Source organism: Eleutherodactylus coqui, chromosome 1, assembly GCF_035609145.1.
Source record: "Eleutherodactylus coqui strain aEleCoq1 chromosome 1, aEleCoq1.hap1, whole genome shotgun sequence".
Classification (NCBI taxonomy): Eukaryota; Metazoa; Chordata; class Amphibia; order Anura; family Eleutherodactylidae; genus Eleutherodactylus; species Eleutherodactylus coqui.
This window is the reverse complement of record NC_089837.1, coordinates 458,702,950-458,715,364: the sequence shown is the minus strand read 5'-3', so window position 1 is coordinate 458,715,364 and position 12,415 is coordinate 458,702,950. Positions and strand designations below refer to the sequence as shown.

The 12,415-nt window shown below is 47.5% G+C and overlaps 1 protein-coding gene across 2 annotated transcripts in view; it reads right to left on the bottom strand.

The window, feature by feature from the left end:
• ESPL1 (extra spindle pole bodies like 1, separase) overlaps nucleotides 1–12,415 on the bottom strand; it is a 52,008-nt gene that overhangs the window by 30,187 nt on the left and 9,406 nt on the right. For both annotated transcript variants that reach the window (XM_066584232.1, XM_066584233.1), the window contains exons 4-8: nucleotides 7,568–7,672; nucleotides 5,577–5,697; nucleotides 4,533–4,666; nucleotides 2,224–2,417; nucleotides 817–1,059 (exon numbers count right to left, since the gene is read on the bottom strand). In XM_066584232.1, coding sequence (XP_066440329.1) covers nucleotides 817–1,059; nucleotides 2,224–2,417; nucleotides 4,533–4,666; nucleotides 5,577–5,697; nucleotides 7,568–7,672 — 797 coding nt within the window. The remainder of the gene's footprint in view (nucleotides 1–816; nucleotides 1,060–2,223; nucleotides 2,418–4,532; nucleotides 4,667–5,576; nucleotides 5,698–7,567; nucleotides 7,673–12,415) is intronic.

The following is a 12,415-nucleotide window of genomic DNA, read 5'->3' as shown; positions in this document are numbered from 1 at the left end:
ACCCAGTGCCCCCAATGTACCTGTCCGGATTGTTATCTGTGCTGCGGATGTGCCGGCTGACACACATGCGTAGTACAGATAATGCCGCACATCCCTAGGTGATGACATGGATCCCACAGCCTTTCTGCAATCCAATTGACTTCCGCTCGTAAAGACAGGAAAAATAGATTTTCAAAAGCATGTCTATGGGCAGCATTTGCTATGGAATCTGGAGGTGGACGCCCACTCCGGATTCTGCAATGCAAATATGCCCGTGTGCACCAGGCCTAACACTGCAGTGGCAGAATAGCAGAGTTAGCGCAGTTCCCTTACATTACTGGGACCACAGTCCTAGTACGTCTCTTATAGTCTTAAGTCACTAGATATGCTTAACAAAGATACATTTAATAGACCTTGGCAAGCTTACATGATTCCACTTCAGCCATGCATGTAGTCAACATTTTAAGGCGTTGTCTGGGGCATTCACGATTGCCGATTTATCCTCAGGATAGGTCATCAATAGTTAATCAGAGGGATTCTGCTGCTTACGATCCCTACCAATCAGCTGGTCGCTGGGCTGCTGTCAGTGTGGATAACGCTGGAAGCAGATGGCGCCCTCAGTGGCCTGCTCTAGTTCTACAGGCACAGCTCCCATAAACTAAAAGGGATTTGTGCATGCAATACAAAATCGAACCACTGCAATACAGACAATGTGCTCCGCTTCCAGCATTGACTGCACCAACAGTGGCTCCACAGGGATCCAGAGCAGCAGAATCTTCCTGAGAAGTCATCAATAGTAAAAGTCCCGGACAACCCTTTTCGGTAACATTACATTACCATTCAGTCTGTCCGGAGTAGTCGTGATAACAGAGAACCTGAGCGAGCTCGAGCAGGAAGGCCGGACGATGGTGGGCGAGGCTGCTGTCTTCAGCGCAAAGTTCAAGGAGGTCACAGATTGTATTGTAACGCTCCTGCCCTGTGTCTCCATGGACAGATTTATATCCTCTTAACTCTTCTGACAGGAGAGAAACCATCAATTCAGGATCCATGGGATAATCAGCAAGCCCATCCTTCAGAGTACTGCGGAGAATTGGATTAAAAAACAGCTTTATAAAAAGGAGCATCAATGTGAGTAAAACTAAAAAGTGAGCACACATTACACCCCTGCGGGGCAGAGTTACCAATGCTTTGTGAAGTTATACAGGATCAAACTGGACAGGGAAACTGCGCCACATTTATCAGAACCGGACGTGTACAGAATGATACATTTGGATTAACTTGATATGTTAAGACACTTTTCCTTACCATATCCTACAGCGCTCCAAATACAAAAAAAGTTAAGCACCTAGGAGCTATTGGCTCCCAAACGGAAATTTAGGAGCCAAATGAAGTTTAGTCACCAAATTTAAATAAAGTGCCTTGCTATACTATACCATAATTACACATACAGGGTTCTGCCTTCCCTTCATGTATTATTAGGCAGGTCAACCAAAGATCTCCTACACATCTAGAGTGAGCTGTCGCCTCCCCACCAGAATATACACAGTGCTGCACCCTAGTATACACATTCAATCCCCTCACAGTATAATATTCCCACCCAGAATGTGTCATCCCCCCTGCAGTGCTATTGCGTAAAAAGGACCTGCTCCCACTCACGCCCCCTCATAAAATGGTAGAGTTGGAAGGGACCTCCAGGGTCATTGGGTCCAACCCCCTGCTCAATGTAGGATCACCAAATCATCCCAGACAGTTGAAAAAGAAGTCACCACCTCCCGTTGCAACCTGTTCCACTCATTGATCACCTTCACTGTCTAATATCTAATCTGTGTCCACATAGTTGATCGGTCAGGGTACGGAGTTACAGACCCGAGCCAATCAGCTGATTGTGCGCCCGCTGACATCTCCGCAATTACACAGCGATCAGTGCGGAAGTCTCTACTCCGACCTCTGTAGTGGCCGGCGCTTGTAACTGCAGGCAATTGATTTCAATTAGTGCCGTGCTTGCAGTTACAAGCACCGGCCACTTCACAGAGGTCGGAGCAGACACTTTTGCTGCTTCCTCTCTGTATTTGCAGAGCTGCCAGCAGAAGCACAGTCAGCTGATTGGTTAGGGTCCCGAGCTGTGAACCTCAGCTGATCAACTATCGATGACCTATCCTAAGGATAGGTCATCCATAGTATTTTCCCGGACAACCCCTTAAAAGCAATTCTAACATGGGGGAGATTTACTATCATCTGACTCACTGCAGTCGTAGATCTTCATCTCCATTCCTTGCACCATCAATTTTAAGTCTGACCCATTGGGCAACAGGCTCAGCAACGTGCTGAGAGACTTGAGAGCGCAAAGCCCGTAACCAAAGAGTCACAGCCGCCAGACCAAGAGCGGTGTGCCCGGCCTTCCTGCAACTCTCCACGTGCAGCTTGAAGCAACGGTGCACCTGAGAAAACACGATAGAGAAAAACGAACATTCACTTATACAGGGGAATGGCTTTAGACAGAGGTTTAACTAAATTGCGTGGTTTTCTCAGGTTAGATTAAATGTATATTCTACATTAGGAAACGTTTTATTCTACTGGGATCTTCCTAAAACTTGTTACGATATCAGGAACCAAACACAGATACGGCTACGGCTACAGAGGTTTATAACTATGAAGATTTCTAAAAGGATATTCCGAAAACGTGAAGTTAATTCCCAATTAACATGAAAGGAGATAACTTAACGATTAGAGGTGCTTGATCACTGGGATCTCACACTGCTCCAGAGAAATCACCCCTGGCGTCTCACTGAGCAGCTCATGCACTCCCCCCCCCCCCCCCCCATCCCATCCCATCCCATTCTCTTCAAATGGGGCTGCCAACGATCACATAGCGCTTGAACTTTGTTTTCTTCGGCAGTCTAATTGAAGAGAATGGCGAAGTGGTGCATATAAGCAAAATTCAGGGACGCCCCAGGGCTAATTTATCTCTTTCAGTGAGAGCCCCAGCACTCAGTCCCGTCCCCCCTTCCCCAATCAGCAAGTTATCCCCGAAGGCCCCATTCACACATGCGTTGCGGTAAGCACTGCGATTTAACTCACAGCGCTTTGCACCTTAGTTTTCGGCTGCTGTGGCCAACGCCGGCTTTTAGCACTCGATGAGGAACGCTAAACGCTCAAAAACAGAATAGACCCTGCTTGAAAACCGCTGCTATCGAGCAGCTGTCTGAATGGCTTTCATTGAAAACAATGGGAGTGTTATACCGCGATGCTAAAAGCGCCACACTAAATCGCAGTAAAAAGCGCCTGTATGAGGGAGGTCTAACTTGTGGGCAGGGGATAACTTCAAACTACTGGAATACCCCTTTAAGGAAAGTCTCTCTGATTATATTTGCCATACAAACGCAATATCCTGTCGAATATGGGACTTCACGAGGAATAAAACCGTACCTTTGTAACACCACAGGATCCTATTCTGAGATACAGCCCAAGGAGGGATACTCTGTCATGTGCTATCTAACAGCGGACCGTCAGAAGGGCAGTTCACCACTCCACGCTGTCTGGGCTCTTTACCTTCATCGTCAGCTCTCTCCTTATTCCACTAAAAAATTATTGCCCCCTTGTTTACTGCATGGCATCTCTAGCTCTGCCCACTTGAGATATGAGTTCAATGTACAGCATACCTGCGCCACACTGGGTAAGGGGGCATGCGCAGTTACTTCTCGCTCTGTAATGTCACATGCATGCACGCTCCATATGTGGAACACATAACATCTCCAGTGGACGGAGCTGGAGGAGTCACGCAGAGAACAAGGAGGAGTCTTAACAGAAGAGGGAGAGAGACGCAGAGGAACAAAGCCTGGATCTCTTGGAGAAGTGAACCGCCTGTCGGACGCTCTACCGCTAGTCACCATATTGCGCAGAAAGCCCCTCTCAGACCATCGCTGTATGGGATCCTGTGTTGAAGCATCCTGTCCCACATCTGACAGTATGTTGCATTAATAGGGCAAAAATAACCTGGCAGACACCACGTTCATGAAGTTTGAGTTGGAACTTAGCTCAGAATCACGGAGACCGGCTGTGCCAGCCTCTGCCCGCTGACAGCATTCAGCGACAGCTCTCCCCATATACACAAAAGGGGAGAGAGTCGTCAGTCTGCATGATGCTAGCTCTGAGTCCAACTTCATAACCCTGGTGACTGTCTTGAAAGGCTCATGTCCACGACCGTATGCACAAAATGCTGCGGGTCTACCCAATAAATGCCCTGTCCTGTTTCAGAGTGGAGATGTGTATCAAAACGCTGCCCATACGCAATGCATTGTAGGGCTCACGCTGCATACATATGCAGAGAAATCGAGCATGCTGCGATTTATTGCTCATGCATATCGATACGCAGCGTCCACATGCTGGCGGGCATGGATCAATGAAAATCCATTGACGCCATTCACCACACACGATATGTGGTGAAAACAGTCGTGGACATGAGCCCTAAGTGCGAGGAGTTCCATCTGCTCATGGCCTTCAGCCCCATTACATGTTACAGCATTAGTAAACTGTTTGATAAAAGCAGAGCTTACCTTTTCCACAGCCAGCTGCGGTTCACCTCCAGGCCCGGCTGCAAGTCTCTCACAAAGCGGAGACACTAGATCTGATGCTTCTTTATATTTTTTCTGGCTGTAGAACCAATAAGCCATGTTATGCACACAGGAAGCTGTGGAAAGCAGAGATACAAGCATTAATTAACCACTACACAGAATAGTGAAAATTAAGGTTACTGGTATACAGAATAACTTTCATAGGGTAGGGAATAACTTGCTGATCGGTGGGGGTCTCACTACAGACACCCTCATCGATCTCCAGAAAGTCACTGCGGAGGTTGCTTCTCCCCCTGCAAGGATGCTGGCATGAAGGGAGTTCTCTGAGCATACGCGGTCAGCACTCCATGAATTTCATTGGGGCTGACGGAAATACCCAGATGGATGCTGCTCTGGTATCTCCACAGCACCATACTTGCACAACCAGCGCACCATTTAGTCTCCTCCCTGCAGGGAGATGTAATAACCTAGCAGTGAGGAGGACAGGGAACACGGGACCCTCGATCAAGATAGTCAGGGGTCTCAGCACGACGCACAAATCTCACATGAGTATAAACCTCATCCTTTTGAATGGGGTCATATACATAAACGATTTTTTTTCCAACATCGCGGTGCAGGGGGGAAAAAAACAAAAAAGAAAACAAGGCATGTCCTATCTTGCCGCATTCCCCTGGCACACCTTGCCTATTGCTTTCAATGAGGCCGGAAAAAAAGAAAAAAAAAAACCCCAAAAACATAGCATATTGAAAATAGAAAACACTTGCTGATCGTGACAGCCGCGACGGAGAATCGATACTTACCTGAAGTTACAGTATTGGGCAGAGTTTCACTTGCCTGTGTGAAAATAGCCTAACTTATGGATATGGGATAACTTGCAGTCTTGGTACAACCCCTCTAATCGTAAAGGTCTCGGAAACCCCCCTTAAAGAGCCAGTTACACCAGTTCAAGAGAAAAGGATGAAAAAAGTCCCGGTTTACAAGGCATTTTTATTCCGTAGTAACATGTAAGACACGTTATTAACAAACCTGTTACATTGAAGAATTCGGTAGACTCTTGGGCAGAGGGGCCCCGTATAGAGATCAGCATTCTGGACACGACATCCTTACAGGCTCCCAACAGTAACTGCAACTCAGCGGTTTTTATATCCTACAAAGCAAACCAAGTTGTCAGATTCCATTTCCCATCTGTATACGGATATTCCTTCCAAAGTTTAGTCCATAGCTTTCTGTTTGGCCTGATCTAGTCACATAACACAGAACTCCATTCTCACAGGTCATTATCTCCATGCTTAGAGTGTAAAATAAAAGCTATGATCCCATGTACTTGTATAGCGGTGCTTTATAACCGCATCAGGAAACGGATTACGGATCTACATGAATCTGGAGGTGCTGGTAAAATGTTCACCGTAAAAATAATCATGATACTTATTGGTTGTTTTTATATGCATATTGCAGATTGACAATAGATGATTTAAAGGGATATTTCAGTTTTAGGGTGTGTTCACACAGGGCGGAAGCGCTACGGAAAACTACACAGCAAATATTGCAGCATTTTCATTAAAAAAAAAAAAACCCTCTTCAAAATCTGCGCCATAGATTTGACCAAGAATTAGCTGCATATCCTGATTTTAAGCAGCTACATCGCTCCCTGTCACCTCGGGCTATATGATGCTGACAGGGCACCAGGCAGCCTCTATTGAATCCTGACCTGCTGGTCAAGTGATGCAAAAGTGGAATCACCTGATCAGCGGCCCGGCGCCCACTAGAGGATACCAGGGATGCCTGTGCCGGGGTGCACTGACAGCACAGCGTATTCCGAGGCGAGGGAGCGATGTAGCTGCTAAAATCAGTTGTATCAGAGTTGCTTTTTATGCGGAATGCGCTGCAGAGTTTACGCTTCGTGTGAATGTACAAATAATCATTTTCCATCTATGTACTGGATAGGTGAAAAACGCAAGATAAGTGGGAATCCCATTGTTCCTCCATCGGCCGCAAGAGGAGTTTGACTGGAGTGACTGTCCGGTTACACTCTGCTGCTCCATTTAAAATCCATGGCACTGATGTAAATAGCCAAGTGTTGGGGTGCCAGCAGCCGGCCACCACTTAGCCAGCATTTACCACCCATCCACTGGATAAGGTGAAAACGTAGTAAACCAAAATAGCCCTTTAAAACAAAATGCTGTTTCAAAACACGTGCAAGTAAATAGGAGCGCTAACACAAAATCCCAGTCTGATCAATAAAAGGACTGGCGCACCAAAGTATATGGCAGCCGCCAGAACAATATACAAAGTATGTGGACGTAACTTACAGCTGCTCTTAAATACATTCTGGCACCTGTATTACACACAGAACAGACCCCATAGTGCTCCTGAACTTGCATCACTGCAAGGTTCTATGATGACCCAAATTCGGTTCAGTAGAACAGTCGAGGGTCCAGTTTCTCCAAGGCCTCATGTCAACGGCACATGTGGATTCCCGCACGGAATCTGCCCATGCCCGGCAACCCTGCGTATCAGTCAGTATCTTCTTTCTTCTGTACTGCGGATGTGTGCGGACATCGCGCTGTAAAGACTTTTTAAAAAATCTCCTGCTTTCCCACAGCCCATCGCAAAGTCAAATGCGGATGGCCCTCGGGTCTGACGGCTTCCATTGACTTCAATGGCAGCCGTCAGTGTAGGAACTGCAGTAAAATGAAGCATTTTTCATCCACAAGCGGAAACCACAATTAGTTCCTGCTCGTGTGCATGAACACTCGTTTTTCCATTGTATGCTATGGAGGGTTATTGCTGCGGAATCCAGAGGCGGACGCCCGCTCCGGATTCTACAGCAAAAATCCGCCCGTAGAGATGAGGCCTTAGTCATAATAGAGTTTAAATGGCGGTGTCTGTCACCAGCCTTACTGCGACCATTCTCATACCCCGAGTGGCTTCAACTTGTTCTATTCCTCTCCACTTCACAGATCCTTAAATCGCCACTAAAAAACTCAGCCAGCAATGAATACCCCAGTTTCTAGTACCTTGCAGTTTTGGAGAAATGAGCATGCAACATTTGTGAATTGCTGGAGGCCACAGAACTGCTGCTGCTTTAAGGATCGCAGTTGGCTACATCCATCATCCGGTACCTGAGAGAGAAATATATGAATGTGTTAGTGTATTAAGTATTCATTATGGTTTTACGATCAAAAATTATTGGCTGCTATGGGCAACAAGAACTCTTTAACCCCTTAATGACATGGCCTATTTGGGGCTTAAAGGGGTTGTCCCGCGCCGAAACGGGTTTTTTTTTTTTTTAAACCCCCCCCCCCCCGTTCGGCGCGAGACAACCCCGATGCAGGGGTTAAAAAAACAACCCGCACAGCGCTTACCTGAATCCCGGCGGTCCGGCGTCTTCATACTTACCTGCTGAAGATGGCCGCCGGGATCCTCTGTCTCCGTGGACCGCAGGGCTTCTGTGCGGTCCATTGCCGATTCCAGCCTCCTGATTGGCTGGAATCGGCACGTGACGGGGCGGAGCTACACGGAGCCGGCATTCTACACGAGCGGCCCCATAGAAGACTGCAGAAGACCCGGACTGCGCAAGCGCGGCTAATTTGGCCATCGGAGGGCGAAAATTAGTCGGCTCCATGGGAACGAGGACGCTAGCAACGGAGCAGGTAAGTATAAAACTTTTTATAACTTCTGTATGGCTCATAATTAATGCACAATGTACATTACAAAGTGCATTATTATGGCCATACAGAAGTGTATAGACCCACTTGCTACCGCGGGACAACCCCTTTAAGGACAACGATTTTTGGCGTATTTTCATCTCCATTTTTCAAAAGCCATAACTTTTTTTTACTTTTGTCGACGCGGCCGTATAACGGCTTATTATTTGCGTGGCAAACGAGTTTTTATTCGTGCTATTTTTGGGTATATTTATAAATATAAAAACTCTTTTTGGAATTTTTTTTTTTTCTAAATTGCTTCATTCAAAGTCCTAGGACTTATTTTTCTATGTACGGAGCTCTGAGGGCTTATTTTTTGCGAAAGGAGCTGTAGTTTTTATTGGTACCATTTTGGAGTACATACGGCTTTTTTGATCACTTATTGCGTTTTAAGGGAGGCAAAATGCTAAAAATTAGCAATTTGCCTGTTTTTTACCGTGCACAGTCAAAATCATGTGAAACTTCTTGTACGTGTTGTTACAGATGCGACAATACCAAATATGTCGGGATTTAAAAATTTTTTTTTTCCTTTTTATGCTAATATAAGAAAAAGCACAAAAAAGGGGAATTTTTTCTTACCGATAATTCCCTTTCTGGAAGACATCATGACAGCATACGCTGGAGGTTGCTCACCTGCTGACCTGAAGGGACAGGAAGAGGCAGAATATAAAAAGCACCTCCCCTCCACCAACACCAGTGCGTTCCAAATGACCACAGTGACCAGTTACTTAACCAGAAGGTGTGTTTTTATTGACATCACACACCTCAGAAAACAAAGTTAAAGCATACACATTACCTCATGTGTTGAACAAACTAGGGTAACCATGTTGGTAAGGGGGGGAAAAAAGCCCGTATGCTGTCATGATGTCTTCCAGAAAGGGAATTATCGGTAAGAAAAAATTCCCCTTTTCCCCATGACATCATGACAGCATACGCTGGAGGAATACCAAATAAGTGGCATGGGCTTTTTAGGGAGGGATTACGGCTTGGAGCACCTTCCTACCGAAGGATGCGTCCTGGCTATACTTAAAGTCCAGCCTATAATGTTTAATGAAAGTATGGCCTGAAGTCCATGTGGCTGCGTTACAGATTTGCTCAATCGATGCGTGCGCTCTCTCCGCCCAAGAGGATGCCACCGCTCTCGTTGAGTGGGCCTTCAATCCTTCTGGAGGGGGGATGCCCTTGGCCTTGTAAGCCTCCTGGATGGCTCTCCTGAGCCACCTGGCGATCGCATCTTTAGAAGCGGCCTTTCCTTTGGCCTGCCCCTGAAATTGAACGAAAAGTTTGTCAGACTTCCTGAAACTTTCTGTTGCCTCGAGGTACGCTAGTACCGCTCTTTTGACGTCTATATTATGGAGCTTTTGTTCTTTTGCATTTTTGAAATTTTGGCAAAAGGCTGGAATAACTATTGGTTGGCCCCTGTGGAAATCTGACAATACTTTAGGCTGGAAGGATGGGTCTAAAGAAAAAACTATTTTATCCGGGTGGATAGTCATATATGGGGCCCTTCGTGAGAGGGCCTGGATTTCCCCCACGCGTCTGGCTGACGTAACTGCCACAAGCAGGGCTACCTTGTATGTCAGCCAGGCGATGGATAGATCCGTAATCGGTTCAAATGGGGGGGTCGCATAAGGCCTGAAGGACTATGGTTAGATCCCAGGGTGGTGCCGTGGGCCGTGTGAATGGATGTAATCTGCTCGCCCCTCTAAGAAATCTCCTAATCCACCTGTGCTCCGCCAGCGCGAGATCGAAGAATGCCCCCAAGGCCGCAATTTGGACTTTGAGTGTATTCGGACTCAAACCTTTATCCAGGCCCGCCTGGAGAAAATCTAAGATTTTCCGGACGTCTGGCTGATCCAGCTGCTGGATGTCCTGGCCTAACCACTCCGAAAATTTTTTCCAGACTTTGGAGTAGATTTTGTGTGTCGAGGGTTTAAGGCTCTCGCTAATGGTGGAAATAACCTTAGGGGAAAGACCCTTTCCTAGGAACTTTACCCGCTCAAGCTCCAGGCCGTAAGCCTGAACTTGTGAACTTCCGGGTAAAGAAGAGGGCCCTGCGACAGTAGGTCCGGTCTTGTTGGAAGGTGGAAGGGCTCTCCCACTGACAGGGATCTCAGGAGGGGGAACCACGGTCTTTTGGGCCAATATGGTGCTACAAAAATTACTGTTAGGGTTGACTGCAGTAATTTCCTTAGCAGAAGCGGGATTAGTGGTAGAGGGGGAAAGGCATACGCTAGGTCCCAATCCCAGGGGTGAGAGAGAGCGTCCGTGCCCAGGGCCTGTTTCTCTGCGCCTCTGGAAAAGAAAAGCCGGCATTTGGTGTTTGCGCTTGACGCAAAGAGGTCTACTTCTGGTACCCCCCACTTCTCCACAAGAAGGCTGAACACCTCTGGATGGAGTTCCCACTCTCCTGGGTCCACTTTCCTTCTGCTTAAAAAGTCCGCGGCTGAGTTCTCGGCTCCTCTTATATGAAAGGCCGATAGGGACTTTGTTGTGCCTTCCGCCCATTGAAGGATCCGCCCCGCCAGTCGTTGTAGTGGAGGATTCCTGGTGGTACCCTGGTGGCGAATGAGTGATACTGTTGTCATATTGTCTGAGAAGATCCTCACATGTTTCGCCACTAATCGTGTTTGCAGGCTACGCAGGGATTTCCATACAGCTTTAAGCTCCCTAAAGTTCGATGAGCTAGCTTTCTCGTGAACGTCCCAGGCCCCCTGTACATAACCGCCTTCAAAGTGGGCCCCCCACCCTTTGGCGCTGGCATCGGTCGTGATTATTACGGCCGGGTCCAAATTCCAATCGGATGCCTGAGACAGGTTGTCCGACGACACCCACCAACGGAGAGAAGCTCTGGCTTCCGCAGAAATAGGGATTGTCTGATCAAGCGAAGCCTGCAACTTGTCCCAATTCCGGAGAATTAGTGACTGGAGTCCGCGACTGTGGAATTGGGCCCAGGGGACCACGCCGATGCACGAAGTCATTAGTCCCAGGATCCGCATTGCGTCTCTTATCGTTACCCTATGTTTTTTATATAGGTTGGAACATTCTTCTATGATAAGATGTTTTCTTAGGGGAGGAAGGGACGAATTTTGTAGACTGGAATCCAGAATGACACCCAGGAATTTCTTCCTGGTTTCTGGCTCCATGTTGGATTTTGACTCGTTAACAATCCAGCCAAGCTCCTTAAATAACTGCAATGTGGACTCCAAGTGTGATCTCAGAGTAGATGGGGAATCTGCCACCAACAGGAAGTCGTCTAAGTAGGGGATGATCATGACACCCTGGTTTCGTAAGAAGGCCACCATTTCCATCACGACCTTGGAAAAAATTCGCGGAGCCGAGGAGATTCCAAATGGTAGGCAGACGAACTGGAAGTGGCGGATTTCCCCCTCCACCCTCAGCGCAAACCTCAGGAATTTTTGTGAGTTGGCGTAAATAGGGATATGAAAATAGGCATCCTTAAGGTCTATTGTAGCCATTACGTTATCCCTGGCAATTAAAGGAGTTGCAGTTCTAATGGTTTCCATTTTGAATCTCCTATATTCAATGAATTTATTCAGTTGTTTTAAATTGATAATGGTGCGGTGGGAGCCGTCTGGTTTGGGAACCAGAAAGAGGGGGGAATAGAAGCCTTTTCCCTGTTCCTTCTTAGGGACTGGGATAATCGCGCCGAGACCCTGTAGGTTCCGTATGCCCTCCAACAGAGCCTGTTCTAGGCCTGGAGACTGGGTTGGGGTTATCATAAACCTGTCCGGGGGGCGGGATAGTAGCTCGATCCTGTACCCCTCCGCCACTAGGTGCAGTACCCACTCATTAGTTGTAATACTACGCCAGCTATTGGAATAGCGAGCCAGTCTACCCCCTACCGGGCCCGAAAGTATGGGCTGAGGGACAAAAGTTAAAGTCTTACCCCTTCCGCCCTTTGGATAAGACCATCTTCCGGTCTTTCCCTTCCCGGCGTACGTAGACGAGGGATGAGGGGTGAAGGGTCTCTTGGGTGGTCTGGTGGCAGGCAGTCCGTGACTCTTGTCAGCTGCTTTCTCCAGCAGACGATCCAGGTCTGGTCCGAATATACGCCCGCCCCGGAACGGTAGGGTACATAGCCTATTTTTGGACGCAGCGTCCCCTGACCACTCTTTCACCCACACTGCCCTTCTG